This window comes from Pinus tabuliformis, chromosome 7, assembly GCF_031772625.1.
Source record: "Pinus tabuliformis cultivar Carrire ecotype Pingquan chromosome 7, CPIR1, whole genome shotgun sequence".
Lineage (NCBI taxonomy): Eukaryota > Viridiplantae > Streptophyta > Pinopsida > Pinales > Pinaceae > Pinus > Pinus tabuliformis.
In genome coordinates this window covers 1,370,393,049-1,370,413,580 of record NC_142293.1, presented here as the reverse complement: position 1 = coordinate 1,370,413,580, position 20,532 = coordinate 1,370,393,049, and the positions used below count along the sequence as shown (strand labels likewise).

At 38.1% G+C, this 20,532-nt stretch overlaps 1 protein-coding gene across 33 annotated transcripts in view; it reads right to left on the bottom strand.

The window, feature by feature from the left end:
• Window positions 1-20,532, bottom strand: part of LOC149252728 (kinesin-like protein KIN-7E, chloroplastic) — a 370,076-nt gene that overhangs the window by 252,627 nt on the left and 96,917 nt on the right. For all 33 annotated transcript variants that reach the window (XR_016266978.1, XR_016266981.1, XR_016266983.1 and 30 more), the window contains exons 9-14: window positions 9,626-9,693; window positions 8,547-8,609; window positions 8,128-8,232; window positions 6,915-7,019; window positions 6,421-6,528; window positions 6,168-6,311 (exon numbers count right to left, since the gene is read on the bottom strand). Coding sequence is in view for 9 of the 33 variants with exons in the window: in XM_089459767.1 (XP_089315893.1) it covers window positions 6,168-6,311; window positions 6,421-6,528; window positions 6,915-7,019; window positions 8,128-8,232; window positions 8,547-8,609; window positions 9,626-9,693 (593 nt within the window). In the remaining 24 variants the exon portion in view is untranslated. The remainder of the gene's footprint in view (window positions 1-6,167; window positions 6,312-6,420; window positions 6,529-6,914; window positions 7,020-8,127; window positions 8,233-8,546; window positions 8,610-9,625; window positions 9,694-20,532) is intronic.

Sequence of the window (20,532 nt, the reverse complement as noted above, 5' to 3'; positions counted from 1 at the left end):
ATTTAATAAGAGCTAAGGCTTTAGCATTCTTGATTTCCCATTTTGCCAGTGCATCTGCATCTGTGGGTTTATTCGGCTTAACATCTCCATCACATATTCCCTGCCATAATTCATTGTAAATGAGTGTGCTTTCAATGAGTCGATGCCATGTTTTAAAAGATTTGGTGCCTTCTAGTTTTTCGGAATTAGAAAACAAATTAATCAACTTAGGCATTTTAGCGTTATAGCGTCGCCCCAAGAATCAGAACAGAAATGACAAGATAGTCAACACAACACACCACGCAAAAAACACGATCTATCGGGGCTTGGCCTTGACCCTCGAATAGTCGTCAAAACAGGAGAAAATTGACTGAGCTTTGCACTTGGCTCTAGTCAATATCTCAAATTTTTACAAGGCAACTTTCAAAATTTGACTTTTTACAATGGTGCTTTTGCACATAATGGTAAAAAAATTTCCCCCCCTCAAAGTAAAATTACTTTGAGTTACACTTATCTCCTTCAAAAAATTACAATTAAAAATCTCCTTATTACTCCAAATACAAAATAATACACTTATATCTCCACAAAATAGTCTTCAAATTTACAAAATGTAATGCACCTTATCGCTCCAAATACAAATCAAAACACTTCTTATTTCTTTTTTAATTTCTTTTAAACTCATTCATTTAAAAGAACTTTGTGAAAGTCTTAAACCTGAATTAAAATCTTAAACACATTCATTCACTTTTTTTCAATCAATTTTCAGGCTGGCAACTTTCACGTGGGTTGCTGACTAACTCTCGTTGGTTTTCACGCCGGCTTCCGCTAGTTTTACTGGCTTTGACTGGCTTGGCTGGCTTCCGCTGGCAGGTTGGCTTAGCTGGCTTCGGCTTCGGCTGTGGACTGCCCTGCGTGAAAGCTCACAAAGATCGCGCTAGACATGGCCTTCGACTCATCAACAACTTCAACACACAAGAAACGTAGGGCCAATCACTGTTGGCGCTTTACTCCAGCGCATTGGTGATCCAGATCAGCGTGAGCAACTTTAATCCGGAAACAAGCATCTCTAATCTAGAAACAAACATCAGCAAACTACGAGGTTCTACAAAATTATGCCAACACTCCTGTTCAGACTATAAACTGGAAATAATACTCCGAAAACAAAACATTGAAGCGGTCTGCTCCAACGCCAAAATGCATTTTAAACACAACAAATATCAATATTGGCTTTGATATTTGTCAAACAGACCAGGGAGGATCATCTGACCACATCGAGGGCACAGAATGGATGCATTTATGGCAAAAGCTGGGTCTTTCTGGTTTAGTCATCGTGCTAACAAGGAGATCTCATCTTTCAAGGACGATATCAATTCTTTTTCAAACAGTGTTGAAGGAGGAACAAAATCGCTGATCAACAAACTGAAAGGATCGATGCAAAAGCCACTACCTGATCTCTTACAGGAGTATCATCTACCTAAAGGTCTATTTCCCCAAAATGCTACAAATTATGAATTTGATGAAGAGACAGGCAAGCTCACAGTATTTATTCCATCTATCTGTGAGGTAGGCTTTAAGGATTCTTCTGTCTTAAGATATGCTACGACAGTCATAGGCTACCTAGAGAAAGGGAAACTTACAGATATTGAAGGAATGAAAACTAAAGTTGTAATCTGGGCCAAAGTTACCTCTGTCTCTGTTGATGGTCCGCAATCAAGCAAGGTCTATTTTACTGCCGGCATGAAAAAGTCACGATCAAGAGATGCATATGAAGTGCGTAGAGATGGAATCAGCATGGAGACTTTATCAGGGCCAATGCACACAGTAGCAAGTAATCCAGCTCGGCGCTCAGAAGAAATGATGAAATATAATTCATTATATATATATATTACTTGCCCACATGTAGTTCTAGGCTTCTATGCAGCTTTTTTTTTTTTAAATGATTTTAGAATTGGCAGATCTAAAATCAATAAAAAAAAAATATGTTGCAAATTTCATACCAATCTTTTGTTGATCACTTCAACGGAGTTGAGTTTTTCCACGATCTGATAGAGCTGGAATCTCCTCCTCAAATCAACTGCTGGAATCTCTTCCTCAAATCAACTGCAGCATTACTGGAGCTCCGATACCACAATAATGGCAGAAGTGTCCTCAGACACGTAATTTTATTAAAAAGAAAAAATAATTACATAATTAATTTTGCAAGAGTTTACACCCGAACAACCAAACACTCTTGCAATGAGCTATTTATAAGCTCCATATCCTAACTACCTCTAATTATGGATCACTTATTAAATAACAAGTGTCCATTTACATTAAATGCTATTCAAACCAACTAGCTAACTAATCTCCTAAAATAGAGCCTAAGATACGACACATTTGGAGAGCCATATCTTGTTACAACAATATACTAATTTCTAATTGTCTCCATTAATTAATCATTCTAGAATAATAATTATTAATTTAATTTCTTAAATTAATAATTATTTTATTTCAATTTTATAACCTATGATAATAAATTATTTTTGGATCATCTAACAGAGTTCAGATCAATTTTGCTTCCCAAGAGGGCGATTTATCAAACTGAACTTTGACGGGGCTTCGAAAGGGAATCCAGGAAATGCAGGATTTGGGGGAATTTTCCGGGATAGTGAGAAAACCACTAGATGGATTTTCGCGGAATGGGGAGGTGAGATGACAAATAATGAAGCGGAGCTATGGGCAGTTCACCAGGGCCTGAGAATCGCTATAAGAAATAGCTACAGAAATTTAGAAATTGAAGGGGACTCTCAGCTGGTTATAGAAATGTTGAGAAAACTCAATAATGGAAAAAAATGGGAACAAGTAGCAGTAAGTTGGCGAACGGCCGGGATAGTGCAGGATTTGGCAAAACTGATGAGAAGGATAGACTACAAAATTTTTAGCCATGTCAGACGCAAAGGAAATCAAGCGGCGGATTTTCTCGCCAACTGGGGAAGTACGAACAAGGACAGCAGGGTTGACAGTAAATGGCCGTTAGTTATCAATAATAAGAAATGGGAGGAACTGGCAATGACCATAAATCAAGACCATGCGAAATCCTCATAACAGACATAATTACCCTAAACAATTAATGGATATGATGGACGGTCGAAACAGGTTAATAAATGAGTGTTGGGAGTGGCAAAGAAGAAATCTAGGCAATGAGCAGAGGACATTAAATCAGGCACGTACAAGTAATCGAAATAAGCAAATATCCCACCGCAATAGCAGAGAAAAGATGGCGAGGAAAGGAGCAAAGGACGGCATGTCAGAAACCAAAAATGGAAATGATAATCGGGAAACAGAGGAAGTAGATGGCGGCAAGCAAAATAACAGGTGGCACGGTAAATTTAAACTGAAGGATAGGTGGAACGAAGCAAGGAGACCCATTAAAGAGCGGGGACAAGACGGGAGAAGGCAGAAGAGATATGTTGTAGTGCGAAAAGATCCGCGTAGGAAGAAGGTGACGACCTGCGGTAACGACGAGAGCACTGCACCAAACAAAGAAAATAACTGTAAGAGGAGGATCAGTATGGAAACCAGAAGGAATACAAAGTTTGAAGAAGACACGGAGGCAATGGAGCGCAGAACCCGGGAGAATAAAGGTAAGAGTGTGGCGAAGGAGGAAAATGCGGAGGAAATTTATGAGATTCAGGATGATACTGAAGAGGAGGAGGAAAGGTACGAGGCAGACAGGGAAAAGGGCAACCTGAGACGCGAGGCAGGCAGGAAAAGCAGGAAAAGGATGATTGAAGAGCAGCTGGAGAATTTAGGAAGTGAAGAACAGCATGTCCGTGGACGCAAGCGAGGCAGAGGCGAAAGTAGCATGCCAGGCAGGGGAAATAGGGGTGGCAGGGGACAGTACAGAAACAGAGGAGAAAGAAAAAGAGGGCAAAGCCCGCAAGGAAGGGGCAGAGGGAGAACAGGGAGATATTGTAGTAAGTCAAAAAGATCTCTAGATAGGAAAATCCAGCATGCAGAAAGAGCCTACAACAAGAACACCAACCCAAAAATCAGGAGGATAATACAACACATGGAAGAAGAGGCCATCCAAGCTCAATCAGATTCTGAGATGGAAGAATGGGAGTTCCTTCTTCCAGACCCAGGTGATACAAGGGGTAGGATGTCTCTGTTTAAGCAGTCTATACATGTATATTGGGTAATGAAGAGACTGCTGGCAAAAGCTCTGGAACAAGCAGCAACAGAAATGGCGGAATTGGCGCAGGGAGGTCCAAATTTAAGGAAAGAATTGAGAATAATGCAGATTACTTTGGAGATGCAAAATAAAAAGATAGAGGAAATTCAGGCGATGATCAAGGAAGGATACCAAGGAGTCAACCGAGAAGCTGATCAGCACCCAGCAGCTGGAGTTCCATGAAAACAGATATGCATTATTTTTGATGAGTTTTCAAAGAGTAGTTAAATCTAAGATCCTCACTGTTATAGATAGGGAAACATGTTATATGCATTTAAGTAGTAAGAGTAAGGGTAAAGACTGTTTAGTTTATTTAGCTTGGACAAACAGAATCTGGACTTATTATTTTTGGCTGGCAATGAAAGACTTAAGGTGGCTAAGATACCCGGTTTCCCATAAGGGCGGGGTGAGGCCACCATGACACTGTAATATTTTGGTTTATGATAATAGAAAGAAGTACCACCACAGTTTACAAAAAAAAAAATATTTAAATTTCTTTCTACTGAATTTGTGTTAGGAACCTAGTTGTGTATTTATTTGTTAGATCAATTTCCTACTAGGAATTAAGTATTGCGTGCTAGGTTTGCAGGAAATCTAACAAAATGAAACATGGTATATAAAATATACAAACTACATATATACATAGATTTTTTTAAATAACAAATTATATTGCAAAAACAAAAGAATGATACACATAAATGACAATTTAAAATGAAACCCAATCATTGATTCCATTATACAAAATCCAAAAGTTTGTGCCTAAAACAATCAACAAATGAACTGAAATGTGCCCATATAGGCCAAAACACAACCAAAATGCATTCCTTTTTCATGAAACATGTTTTCATATTGCATATGACGCAAAACATTTTGTATGCATCAATCTTCCACCGGGACGCATCCCCTAGGGTGGGGGACGCGCTTCCTCGCTCCCTCATGCACTAGGGACGAGGAAACGTTTCCACATGTCCCCTTTTTTGGGGAAACTCTGAGGTGACATTTTTCTGGTGAGGAAATGCGTCTCTCTTGTGGGGGGATGGGGGGATGCAAGAGGGACGCTAGGCATCCCCCCAATTATTTTTGCTAATAACAATTAAAAGCATAAAATTTAAAAATTACAAATATATATATATATATATACAATTTGTTTTTCACTGCTTTCTATGCTTCTAGTTTAGTATTCTATGGCTATTTTAGACTTCAGCATAATGTCATTGTCATATGATGAATTTAATTTTCGACATGCATTGCATAATTTCAATTGTCAAATGATGAATTTAATTTAGATGTACCTTGCATAATATTAATGCCCATTGCCAAATGATGAATTTAGATGGAACATTGCATAATGTTAAATGATGAATTCAATTTAGTAATTTACTTTTAGATTTACATTGATGATTGCAGAAATGTCAAATGATAATTCTGACTCATAATAGTCTAATACGAAATGATGATCACATTTAGATGTACATTTCATAATTATTCAGATTTATTATTTACTAATTTAGTTATTGACATATTGTTGGGATTTTATTTTTTATTTTTGTATATCAAATTTTTAATAATTTTATAGTTTTTATGACTCTGGCGTCCAACCGTTTCCTCGAAATTTCCCTAAATTTTGGTGTTGCTTACATACACCCCCCTTGTGTGTATCCCCGCTCCTGTGTTTCCCTCTCCCAGAAACTCAGTGGAACATTGGTACGCAGGTTCACATTTTGTACTCATACCCATGTTTCCATATGTTTCTAGGCCTACTACAGTGCGGTGACATTTCCTGCAACTTTGGTTGATATTAATAAAAAAAAGGGAGCATTTTTAGCATATACCTAAGCACAAACTAAAGTCATAACAGCAACAAGTTCTTACGTTGTTATCAATAAGTACATCACAATGGAAATAATTTCAATATAATCCCGAGTCTTTAGTGCAAAAATAATTCCAATTTATGTACTTTACATAAAAGTGGTACCTGTTGTTTTAGTGAGACAAGATCTTGATCAGATGCCACCAGATAGGGCTGTTCCGTTATACCTCTCTTTAGCTGGTCTAATTCCTGCTTCAACTTGAGGATCTCTTTCTGGTACTTCTTAATGAGAGATTTCTCATCTATAATCTGCAAATCAAGAAATATGAATGCTACACATCCCCCATTTACTGTCCAGTATATCGTCTTGAAAGGCTTGCAATGTTTAAAGATAAGCATGTAGAATTAAAACGTATACCTTGTTTTGAGATGCTTGAATCTCAACATGCTTTGTTCGATGCGCAAATTTCAATGTGTTATGTGTTTCCTCAGTACTGCTTGATGCAGGAGTAACAGTGCAAATAAGCTGTATCCTCACACAAAGCAAAATGCAAAAGGGACAATTAATATCATTAATATCTACCATCTTTAGATTGAGAACAACTGCTCTGAGAAAGACTTATTTTTTCCAATCAACCAGTTAGGTTTCAGAGAAGGTAATGTTGCTGGCAACCAGAGAGAATCCTTCTCAGTCAATTCAACTTTCACAGGCTTAAATATTCTCTTGCCACCATAAGACACACAAGCAATTAGAAAATTTAGTGTAAGCAACCTTCCACAAGAGAAACATAAATTTTTGGCATCAATGTTTTGAGCTTATGAAGTCGCAAATACAGATTATCTTATTTTGTAAATTCTAGCAAAATGGATGAATATGAGATGTTAAACAAAAATATGGGACTAGTTATTTACTGAAACACGCCCATGGCCACTCAAAGAAGATTGCAATAGACGAGTAAGTTTTGAATCCCTGTAAGGTACATGTGTTGCCTTCCCATCTGTCAACTTTGCAATAACCTGCACAGAATACATTTAAATGCATCAGTTTAGAACATGTAACTAAAATCTCATAGAAAGAGTAATTATCTTAACAACGTAAGATGAGAGTATCTTTTGTAAAAGACAAGACTGCAATCCGACAATGAACTAGGAAGTTTCATAGTTGGTTCTCTAAAGACCTGGCCAGATTATTCCATAGACCAGCAAATGATTGTATCTCCTCTTTTCTATGAAAACTAACAAAATATGAGTGTGTATGTGTATGTATAACATTTAAACCTTTTCTAGGGAAATATAAATTAGAAAGGCTTTGAGAAGACTCCTATACTGGCCTTACAAGGCATCCTAGTAACACGTGTTTCTCAGGCCTATCACCAGTTGACTTCACAGATGGATGTCATTTATTGCTCCCATGTCTTTCTGTCAAATATCCATAACTCTTTTAATTTACTGAAACCATTATTTCCCTTTTAACACCAAAACTCGTAACTCAAGATTTTGTACAGCAGCCAAAGGTTTTGTACACTGACTGCAGTTTCTAAAACCAGCAAGTCTCTGTCAAAATGATGAGGTTTTACGTACTATTTCCAATCACACAGAACAAATAACATTGAGGATCTCAAACTTGATCCTAGTTGTGATATATAACAAGCATTTTTCAATCAGTTATACTTTATCATCCTCATATCATATAGTTGTTGCTATAGAGTACAAACTACAAACAAGAACAATTTTGGTGGCATTAAGACTCTCCACTTCTAGTTGGGACAAGGTAGAAATGCATCTCTGCTAAGAATCACGTTCAGAGAAACAAAATGCAGAATCTGGACTTACGGCAAAGTTCGTAATCATGTTCACTCCATAAAAGGAACAATATATTTACATAAATAGATATGTATAGACTAACTGGCAGCAATTCTAATGTTTACTCTTGTCTATACAACCTACAAGTCATCCCAGGTAATGAAAGTAAACTTAAATTAGATGACCATACACAAGCTTGTGTTTATGGGGCTGCATCAATTAAACATAGTTTTTAAAAACAAATATATTCAAGAGAAAGAAATCAATGTTTAATAGAATGCAAGTCAAGCAAAATAAAATTAACGAGAAACCCTAAACTTACAGTCCCAAGTGTCAACAGACTTTTGTTGATATAAGAACCTTCCTTCCTTCGCAACCCAGTGGTCTCTGTTTTAGAGCTTTCAGAGCCTGCAAGGTCAATGAGATTCTACAAAAGCCACAATCATTCAATAAATAATTGGCCCTAGAACAAACTAATATAAACCAAGAAAAAGTAATTGTCAGATGGATGAGAAATACAATTCAAATGTATCACTGACATCCAGTGCACCTTACAACATATTTTAAAATAGCTGAACAACAATAATAACATCAGAAAGCGTTATGAACACAAGTTATGACTGTGCAGCCAAATACACAACACCATAGTTGAGGGAAATGTTGCATCCAAAGACATTAAGCACAGTATATAAAAAGGAGTTGAAAATAGTACAAGTTCAATTAGAAAGTATTGTGACTTACCAGCTGAGATAGGGTGACATCTTCCTCCCCTTTATTTTCTCCATGGGGACTGCTTTCTACTGTCTGTTCAAAAACCATATGAACGTGAATAATTCCTTTCGATTCACTCTTAATTTCTAGGCTGATAATTTCAAATATGATTTTCATTATTTTATTTTTACTTTTTCAGACTTCGCTGTGCCATTTTCAGAGATCACAAACATGTGATAGGAGCCACCACATGATTTGTGAAAGGATCCATCTCCCTCATGCAATCCATACATAAAATGGATCCCAAGAGGATGTGGTAATGATTAAAGGATTCTAAAAGGATCATATACATAAAATGGCTCCCAAGAGGATGTGGTAATGATTAAAGGATTCTAAAAGGATCATATCTAGTTTTAGCAATGGTTGAAAATACCAAAGACAAAACAAACAAGTTTTTTGACTTACATACTTTATCCTTTGTCCCCGCATAGATGTGTAAATCTATCCTTCATTACTTACTTCTCTATAAGTATGACTAAAGTATCACAAAATGCAGTGCATCTACAAACAAGGCTTTCAGATTACTTGAAACTGTGTCAAAATCAATTGAAATACAGAATGGTTTCCATTGTAACTGATTCGCTCTTGACCACTTCTTCTATTGTGAGTCACGATTCATGACAGACCCAAGAAAACTACAGAGCAACTGTAATTTCTTGAACAATTTGCCACCAACATTTCCTAGAGGTTATATATAATCCAGTGAGCCATCCACATCAATGTGGACTTACCACAAAATAAAACTACAATAGACTCGTCACTTTCAATGTAAAAATATCCCTAACACACACGAAGATACTCAGAGTTGATTTACAAGTTACAACTTACAACTGAAGCACCCTGAAAAATAGCAGTCAAATGTTAGAATACAAATATACACACCCATGTATGCAAACAATATTGTTTGAAAAGAAAGAATCAAATCTCATCAGCTTCAGCCTACCACTAAACTCGAAGACTTCATAACACCATTCAATCATAGTGGAGGATGAATTACAAAAGTTGCCTCAAAATAAAATGACAGAAAGAGCACAGTTAAGTATCTATACCAGTGTAAATATTGTATGACTACGACTGCTCAGCAAGTTAAAATTATTGGACCCCACATGTCTGTGCTCTGAAAATGAAGGAAACAAATACAAATACCATTAAAAACAACCATAAGAGCCTGAAAGAAAGTATTTACAACAAATCTTGAGAACACTAGAAGACTAGAACAATAATTTCCTCATAACAAAAAAAATAGGCTCTGGAAAACAAATATCAGAAACAGTCATGAATTACTAAAAATATTTCTTTATATATAGAAAGATATTTTGATATTAAATAACAAATTACAGTGTAAAGCAATTTGAAGTAATTAGAACATCTGCCATACTTAAGGGTTATCATACTTATTTATGAACAAACTTAGAAGCTTCAATCTCAATCGCAACATAATCAACAGGAAGGTGGAAATTGAAAGACAAAATAACGAACTTTCAAATGCAGTTGTCATTAATTACTAAAATCTATTCTTTTGTGTATTACAAATATAGGCTATAGCTTAAAACCAAAACCCATAGTAGAGAGGATATCGATGTGTTATGTAATCAGAACATCTGTTAGACTGAAGGGTGATTATTCTAGCTTACAAACAAACTTAGGAGTTTTTGAAAAAATAATCAAAAGTTGAATGCCGAACGAACATATTAACAACTTTCAAAAAGAAAAGAATTCACCTCCTGATCCATAAAATGCCATGGATATTCCACTGAACAATTCATCACAACAGATCTGATAAAGAAAATTTAATGAATTGTGAAATCTATACTATGAGCGTTAATTTTTTCCTTAGAATTCTGGAATTATTAAGCTATTGTTTACTGTGTATGCATACAAAATATAAATATGCAGAAAATAGAGAACAAATAGCACAATCGCTCATAAAACCACAATAACAAAAGATGACCCCTTCGAGATAAAACCCAGTTAAAAGGTGAGGCTGCTACACTCTCTGTTTCTCTAAATGAAAATGGATCCAAGTACAAAGGAAGAAACATTCTATCGTAGAAGCCACTCGTGTCATGCTTCATGATCAAAGCCTTCCGAAGTTCTTATGGGCCGAAGCTGCAAACACCATCGTGTATGTTCAAAATAGATGCCATCATCAAGTGTTGGACTCCAAAACTCCCGAAGAAGTTTTCACTAGTAAGAAACCTGATGTTTCTCCCTTTAGAATTTTTGGTAGCCCCGTATATTTTCAGGTGCCGAAAGAAAAGAAAAGAAAATTGGATGCTTCTAGGAAAAAAGGAACATTTGTGGGCTACAGTGAAACTTCTAAGGCATATAGAATCTATGTGCCTGATCAAAGAGAAGTGGAGATAAGTCATGATTCACCTTCAATGAGGATGCTGCCCTTGGGAAGATTAGTAACCTTCCTCTTCCAAGGAGGGACAAAGAAGAAGATTCAGGAAAGCAGAGAGAACCGCAAGATGAGTCGATGCCCGATGCTGAAGGGCCAATGGATCCCATCGATCCACACCCTCATGAGCCCTCCTCCTCAAAAAGGAGACCCTCATGGCTTAGTGAGACTCTCGAAGATGCCGAGAGAGATGTTGCACCTAGGGGGACATTTCGTGAAAGCAAGATGCTGAATAGGTACCAAGGGTACTTAACTGCAATGAGCACCATTGTTCAATCTGAGCCTTGCACATTCAAAGAAGCTACAAAGCACCGAGTTTGGAAGGATGCAATGAATGAAGAGTATGAGTCGATTATGAAGAATGATGTCTGGGATGTGGTCCCTAGACCCAAAGACAAATCCGTTGTCACCTCGAAATGGCTCTACAAAATCAAGCATGGAGATGATGGAAGCGCTGAAAAGTTCAAGGCCAGATTCGTTGCTCGAGGCTTCTCTCAAAAGGATGGTGTAGATTATGATGAGATATTTGCACCGGTTGCTCGCTACACTACCATCTATTCGATCATTGCCCTTGTTGCTTCGCAAGGATCGAATCTACACCAGATGGATGTCAAAATTGTATTCTTGCATGGTTTACTTAAGGAGGAAGTCTATGTAAAACAACCTGAGGGGTTCGAAGTTCAAGATCGTCAGACACATGTATGCAGGTTGAAGAAATCCCTCTATGGGTTGAAACAAGCACCTCGGGCTTGGTATGAGAGGATCGATAGCTATCTAATGAAGCTGGGATTTACAAGAAGTGAAGTTGATCCGAACCTTTATTTTAAGGTTGAGAATGATAGACCTCTCATCTTGGTACTTTATGTGGACGATCTCTTTCTGACAGGTGCAAACCCTCTTATTCATTAATGTAAGAGGGAGTTGGCTTCCGAATTCGAGATGGACCTAGGATTGATGCATTACTTCCTAGGGTTGGAGGTCTGGCAAAAGCCAAGTGAGATTTTCCTTTCTCAAGGAAAATATATTGTGAGGATACTTGAAAGATTTGGGATGGTGGATTGCAAGTCCATGACTACTTCAATGGAAATTAACTTCAAGAAGTTATGTGAAAGTGTTGCTGGCACTGATTTGGGAAATCCTTCTGAGTATCATCAATTGGTGGGGGGCCTGATGTTCTTGGTGAACTCCCGTCCGATTAAATGTTTTGTAGTGAGTATACTGAGTCAATTTATGGTCAAGCTTCATCACATACATTGGATTGCTGCCAAGAATCCCTTGAGATATCTTCAGGGCACAACCACTTATGGGCTGAGATACATTATCAAGAATGTAAGGCCCCATGGTTACTCTGATGCAGACTGGGCTAGCAATGTGGTGGATCGTAAAAGCAAATCTAGATGTTGCTTCTCTCTAGGCTCTGTTTCAATATCATGGATGAGCAGGAAGCAGAAGTCAGTTGCATTAAGCACCGCTGAGGTTGAATACATTGCTACTAGTATGGCCTCTTGTGAAGCTGTTTGGTTGAGGAAGCTCTTTAGTGAGTTGTTTGGACATATGTTGGATACCACCGTGATCTTCGGCGACAACCAAAGTAAGATTCGTCTTTCGTAGAATCCCATGTTTCATGACCACTCCAAGCATATTGATATCAGGTAACACTTTATCCGGGATATGGTACAACGAGGAGCAATAAGGCTCCATCACATTGGGATTGATGATCAGGTCGCCGATATTCTTACGAAGCCCCTAGGGAAGGTCAAATTCTTAACCTTCCGTGAACGACTTGGAGTCGTGGAGAGACCCTCTTATGAGGGTCCCGTATGAGATAGATGTTGAGCTTTGGGAGCTTCGGGGGGCTTGGGGTACTTCTTGGAGCGATGAGCGACCATAGGGTGAGTGGTTCACCTTCCCCTAATGGTGCACGATGTACAAGGTGAGTGGTTCGCCTTCCGCTATGATACCCCATGGTGACATATGCATAGGTTGAGTGTCTCACCTTCTCCTATGGCATATGAACAGGATGAGTGGTTCACCTTCTCCTGACGGCACATCCTACCCATGCAGTCCGGGACTCATGGGAAGTACCTCTCATCTGGCGAATGAATTGGGAAATGAGAATAGGGACTATAGTACTACCAATGAACACATCGTGTCCTACCGTACTCCCTATGCTAGGATGTTGATATTGATCTGGGATCAATGGAAACTAACTTTGGGTCGATTAAGAGTGGTATGACACGCTCTCTATTATTGGAGACTAACTTCGGGGCAGTGGAGAATGGTATGATACATTCTCGATCATTTCTTCTTTCTTCATGGTTCAGTAGAGCAAAGCAGAGATAGGGATGGTACATATTGTCAGAGAGTTTGGCAGGTGAAGTTCTCCTTAGTTGAGAGGGAGTGTTAATTTTGGCAACTAGGGCCAAGCTTCACCTTGGATAGCTCATATTTTTATTTGATTCCTCTCTCTAAGAGGTGTAGGATTCATCTAAATATCATCCCATTTTGACATGTACAAATGGAATTATGAATTTATTTTGATTATGGACAAATTGTCAAGGTCAGCCAGCAAACTAATGTACGCTCAAAAGCCCAACAATAACGTCTATTCATCCTCAACGTTTGCATATATATACAAGGTGCCTCTTCCTCATTTGGACACTTCACTCACTCACACATCTCTCTCTTCTTGATTGGGTACGGATTTCTGCGGTTTCTCTCTCTCCACATGTGCGAAGAAAGGACTGTACTTTTTCTGTCCCTGCGTTGACCAGTGTTGACCGAAAATTGCATAAGGTTGTTTTGACCAGCATTGACCATCTTTGACTACGGTTTTGTGTGGGTTATTTCTGTTTGGGCAAGCCACAATTCTGGGCACGAAATCTGAGGCTATTTGATCTTTGTTTGACCAGTGTTGACTATGCTAGGGCTTGTTGTTGCGTTGACTTTCGTTGCCAAGGTTTGACTAGATATTTTCAAACTGTTTTTGGGTTGATTTGACTTGCTATTGGAGGCTAAGTTGACCGAGTTTGACTGAGCTATTTTGGAGGTCAAAATATGCCCTCTTGACAAGCATTGACTTTCTCGTTAGGGCTTTGTGTTTCTGTTGTTTGACTGATCATATTTCACTGTGTTTGGTCTAGTGAATATTGTATATTGTACTCTCTCTCTCTATGTTGAACTTTTGAAGAATTATAAGAAGAATTGATCAAGGGTTTCCCCACATTGGGGTTTGTCCCTGGCTGGTGCCATATCTTGTGTCCTATTGTCTTGGCTTGTCTTCTATTGTTATTGTTTATGTTCTATCTGCATTTTACTATCATGATCGATGTTGCAGAAATCGTCCCCACCCCAATGATCCAAAGGTTGATCCACATCCCATACAGATCCATTAACGATCCTTCGACAGAACCGCGGATCGAAAAATTGGATCCGCGGTTCTTAAAGTAAAAGTGATATTCTCCTTTATCTTTCATTTCCATCCGTTTACTTAAATTTTTAACGTTAGTGTGAAATGACTCAGGATGTTTGAGAGTGGTTCCAACCTCATCAGACTTCATATGGAAAAAGTAGAATTTCATATCCCATTCAAAATTCAGCAAACTTAACAGTTTTCAAGATCAATGGGATTGTGGCATTTCATTGGATTATATCATGCATGAGGGCATGTGATTGGCATTTAATAAAGAGCAACAAGCCCTATATATACCCCAGTGTTGGTGTTATTGATTGTTGAACTCCCTTGTCATGGCCTTAGCAATTATGTACCCTTCAATCAAGTCAAAATCATTGATCAAGCATGTTAAGCTTTCCCTATGGGTTGAAACAAACACCTTGGGCTTGGTATGAGAGGATCAATAACTATCTAATGAAGTTGGGATTTACGAGAAGTGAAGTTGATCCGAACCTTTATTTTAAGGTTGAGAATGATAGACCTCTCATCTTGGTGCTTTATGTGGACGATCTCTTTCCGACAGGTGCAGACCCTCTTATTCATTAATGTAAGAGGGAGTTGGCTTTCAAATTCGATATGGACCTAGGATTGATGCATTGCTTCCTAGGGTTGGAGGTCTAGCAAAAGCCAGGTGAGATTTTCCTTTCTCAAGGAAAATATATTGTGAAGATACTTGAAAGATTTGGGACGGTGGACTACAAGTTTGTGACTACTCCGATGGAAATTAACTTCAAGAAGTTATGTGGAAGTGTTGTTGGAACTGATTTGGGAAATCCTTCTGAGTATCATCAACTCATGGGGGGTTTGATGTTCTTGGTGAACTCCCGTCCGATTATATGTTTTGTAGTGAATACATTGAGTCAGTTTATGGTCGAGCCTCATCACATACATTGGATTGCTGCCAAGAATCTCTTGAGATATCTTTGGGCCACAATCACATATGGGCTTAGATACATTGTCGAGAATGTGAGGCTCCATAGTTTACTCTGATGCAGACAGAGTTGGCAATGTGGTGGATCGTAAAATCACATCTAGATGTTGCTTCTCTCTAGGTTCTGCTTCGATATCATGGATGAGCAGGAAGCAAAAGTCGGTTGCATTAAGCACCGCTGAGGCTAAATACATTGCTGCTAGTATGGCCTCCTATGAAGTTGTTTGGTTGGGGAAGCTCTTTAGTTAGTTGTTTGGACATATGTTGGATACCACCGTGATCTTCTGCGTCAACCAGAGAGGGATTCGTCTTTCATAGAATCCCGTGTTTCATGACCGCTCCAAGCATTTTGATATCAAGTACCACTTTATCTAGGATATGGTACAATGAGCAATAAGGCTCCAACACATTGGGATTGATGATCAGGTCGCCGATGTTCTTACGAAACCCCTGGGGAAGGCCAAATTCTTAATCTTCCGTGAACAACTTGGATTCCTGGAGAGACCCTCTTATGAGCGTCCTGTATGTGATAGATGTTGAGCTTTGGGATCTCCAAGGGGCTTGGGGTACTTCTTGGAGCGATGAGCAACCATAGGGTGAGTGGTTCACCTTCCCCTAATGGTGCGCGATGTACAATGTGAGTGGTTCACCTTCCCCTATGATACCCCATGGTGACATATGCATAGGTTGAGTGGTTCACCTTCTCCTATGGCATATGAACAGGATGAGGGGTTCACCTTCTCCTGACAGCACATCCTACCCATGCAGTCCAAGACTCATGGGAAATACCTCTCATCTGGCCAATGAGTAGGGAAATGAGGATAGGGATCATAATACTACCGATGGACGCATCGTGTACTACCGTACTCCCTAAGCTAGGATGTTGATATTGATCTGGGATCAATGGAAATTGACTTCGGGTCAGTTAAGAGTGGTATGACACACTCTCTATTATTAGAGACTGACTTCAGATCAATGGAGAATGGTATGATACATTCTCGATCATTTCATCTTTATTCATAGTTCATCAGAACAGAGACAAGGATGGTATAGATTGTCAGACAACTTGGCGGGTGAAGTTCTCCCTAGTTGAGAGGGAGTGTTAATTTTGGCAACTAGGGCCAAACTTCACCTTGGACAGCACATATTTTTAATGGATTCCTCTCTCTGAGAGGTATAGGATTGAGTACAAATGAAATTATGAATTTATTTTGATTATGGACAAATTGTCAAGGTCGACCAGCAAACAAATGTAGGCTCAAAAGCCCAACATTCACATCTATTCATCCTCAATGTTTCCATATAATTACAAAGTGCCTCCTCCTCATTTGGACATTTCACTCACTCACACATCTCTCTCTTCTTGACTGGGTACGGATTTCTGAGGTTTCTCTCTCTCCACACATGTGAAGAAAGAATTGTATTTTTTTGTCCCAACGTTGACCGAAAATTACAGAAGGTTGTTTAGACCAGCATTGATCATCTTTGACTGTGCTTTTGTGTGGGGTATTTTTTGTTTGGGCAAGCCGCAGTTCTAGGCACAAAATCCGAGGTTGTTTGACCTTTGTTTGACCAACATTGACTATGTCAGGAATTGCTGTTGCGCTGACTTTCGTTGACCAAGTTTGAATGGATATTTTCAAACTGTTTTTGGGATGATTTGACTTGTTGTTGGAGGCCGAGTTGACCAAGTTTGACTAAGTTGTTTTGAAAGTCAAACTCTGCCTTGTTGACCAGTGTTGACTTTCTGGTTAGGGCTTTTTGTTTTTGTTGATTGACTAACCATATTTCACTGTGATTGGGCAAGTGAATATTGTGTATTGTACTCTCTCTCTCTGCTGAACTTTTGAAGAATTATAAGAAGAATTGATCAAGGGTTTCCCAACATTAGGGTTTTTCCCTGGCTGGTGCCATATCTTGTGTCATCTTGTCTTGGCTTGTCTTCTATTGTTATTGTTTATATTCTATCTGCATTTTACTATCATGATGATGTGATTGCTAAACTGGATATTGATATTGGGCTAACAAAAAAATTGAAGTAAAATTGCTTCAACCATAGAACATACCATTGTTATCCAAAAAATTAACAATAAGCCTATTATTTTGGTGAGGGTTTCATCCTAGGAGGTTTTTGGTCTCACTAATTCATTTGTGTTTCTAAACACGGATGGTCGACAGAGTTTTTCCCTCCAGTCTCACCCCAAAGCTATGGTGTAATTCTTCGTCAAAGTCTTAGGTGAGTCCAAGTGTTCTAGTCAAGTCTTATGTAAAAGTGATTTAGGAATAATTTAAGCTAGTTGGCTAAATTATTTTATTACAAATCATTTGATCTACTAGATCATATTGTGTCGCGGAGTGGGTATGTAATTTGGGGGTCTAAGTTGAACGGATATTACCCCTTTGAGAATTGAAGTTGTAAATCTTAAGTAAAAATATTTTAATGCATGGTCCCTCATACTTAAACACCATAGTTAAAATATTAGGTGGAAAAAAATAATTAATCCTCTCATGTGTCAATTAATTAATTTTTCTGGCAAAAAATAATTAAAATTCAATGCCATAAAATTAATTAATTAGAGAATTCTCAAAGTGGAAAAATTTGTGAGTCTTAAAAGAATTAATTTTTGGAAGTCTTCCACCAAGGGAATATTGGATATTTCAAGAAAAATTGGACCCTTGGACATTGGTGGTTAAGTGAGTCAAATTTTTGAGAAAATTAGCTCAAATTAATTAATTTGAGCTAATAAAAATGGACTTAAATGAGAAATTTGAAAATTCCTCAAAAATTAAAATTCAATAGCTAAAGATTAAAAAATGATCAAGTATTTTTCGACAGCCAAGATTATTTTGACAAGGATCAAGCAAACTAGCCATTATTTTTCCACTTGGAAGATTTATCTATAAATTAGAGTCATTTGAGTCTCTAGCCATCTAATTTTTGACTAAAAAATTGTTGCGGAAGCATTGATGTAACATTATTGTCCCACTGGGAACTTTTATTTCTATCTTAATAAAGACTAAAAAAAATTGAATATAGAAAATTTAAAAAAAAATTCATGGAAAATATTCAAACAAGATTCATGAAGCCTACCTGAAGTTGTGTCTGATCTGATGAAACCTCCTTTAGCCTCCTCCAAGAGCTCCTTCATTGTGCAATGGAGTCACTCAACACTCATAGAAATTAGCCAAACACTCAAATCACAAGTGAATGACAAATGGAAGGGAGAGAGATGCTTATAAAGCATTTTCTTGCCTCCAATTTCCCTTTCCCTCCACCTCATTTCCACAAAAGAAAAGAAAAATCAAAAAACAAAATTGCCTTTTGAGGGTCGACAGGTCTTATAAAGGTTTGATGCTGGATCTTATGGCAAGCCCGAGAGTCTTATACGGGTAGTCGGGTTTAATAAAATACCCGTCGAGTATGGATCTTAAGTGCAAATTCTATGCGAGTGACTTGGCTCGCTATAGAACCCACGAGGACCCATGGGTACTCGCGGGTCTTATGCGGGTGGTGTTTCATTGGTTTTAATGATTGTACTTCTAATTGTTGTTAAGTACTATTATCATAAACAATAATCATAACTTAAGTACTTAAACACTTGAACAACGTTAACTCAAATAACTTCACTCATAATCATTGCATAAGCATTCTAGTCTTAGCTTTGCACTTAATAACTTACCTCGAAGCATAAGCTTGGTTGATAGATTCCTAGGACAATCCTCTCTCACCTAGCTTGAGGGATTCGGCCCTTCTTAGTGGTTAACACAGTGACCTTGCAGTCATCAAAGGCACAGTCTCTGTAGCGTCAAAGGCACTAGGTGGTTGGAACATAGTGGGAGGTATCGTTAATCAGGCCACTACCTGCTTCTCATTGGCTTCCATGTCACAACCTACTCTGAAAATTGTTTCTCAAAACAGTTAAGAGAAAGGTTCAACTTAGATTAGGCATTTAATCTAAAATTAACCTAGATCCTTGAATCACACCTAGTTTTTAGGAGTTACATCTTCATATAGGTCAGTTCATCATATAAGCGGCAGTTGTCCATCTGATTACTTGGTCATAATTTCTAATAAGCAAGAAGTTGACTCCATCAGGCATTGGTCTCAATATTTAATCTAATAAAATCATTAATCTTCCTAAGTTCTAACAAGTAGCTAGGCCACTCAACTATATGTCCCCGACAATTTGGTTCCCAACTTGTTTTCCTCCACCCCATTTCCATAGAGACTATCCCCCATAACATGTTGTTGGGAGATAGCTAGAACAGAGTGAGCGGGGATTAGAGTGACAGCCCCCACCTTGAGCAGTTGTCACGATGACTGTACAATCCGAGCGACAACAAGACAAAAAGAAGAGTGAAAAGAGAGAAATGAAATGGGTTATCATTGTTGAAATTCTAATGTTCTATGTTGAAACAATTACTTATTTCAAAAACGTTTTTCTGTTGCAATATTAAGTAAGCAATTGTAGATAGAACATAAACCAAATGCACAATATAAGACAATCAAACACAAAATGAGACACAAAGAATTTAAGTCCAACGAATAGGGAAGAACCCACAAGGGTAAAACCCAACCAAATTCTTCTTCTATTAGATATCAATTGTTCAGTAGAGATACAGAGTACAATGAGAGATCAAGAGAATGAGTAAGTTCACCAAAATCTGAACAAGTTGTAGCACGAAGATCATTGGTAGCAGCAGCAGATGCAAACATTGAATCAACCTTCCCTTCAAATGAATCAACACTAAAGCACTAAATCAACCTTGGCTCACCAAGTTCTTCTCTTACTCTCCAAGTCCCTCTCTCTCACAATCTTATTCAAGTCTCTCCAACTCTATCTCTCAAGTTCAAATTTTTCTTTCACAATGCACAAGTAGTAGAAAGGTGAGATGATATGAGACACACGTATGTAGGAGGTGCAACAAATTCATGTCATAAAGGAAGACTAATACGCATGCCTTAAGGAAAAGTAACATATTCCATTAAGCGGAGTGTAACCCATGCCATTAAGGAGAGAAACGCATGTCTTAGTAACGTATCCCATTAACGAGAGGCACGCATACCTCAGTAACGTATGCCAGAGGAAAGCATAACTTAGTAATTTATGCCATTAAGAGAGGAATGCATGCCTTAGTTAAGGAGATTGTAACATATGCATTAAAG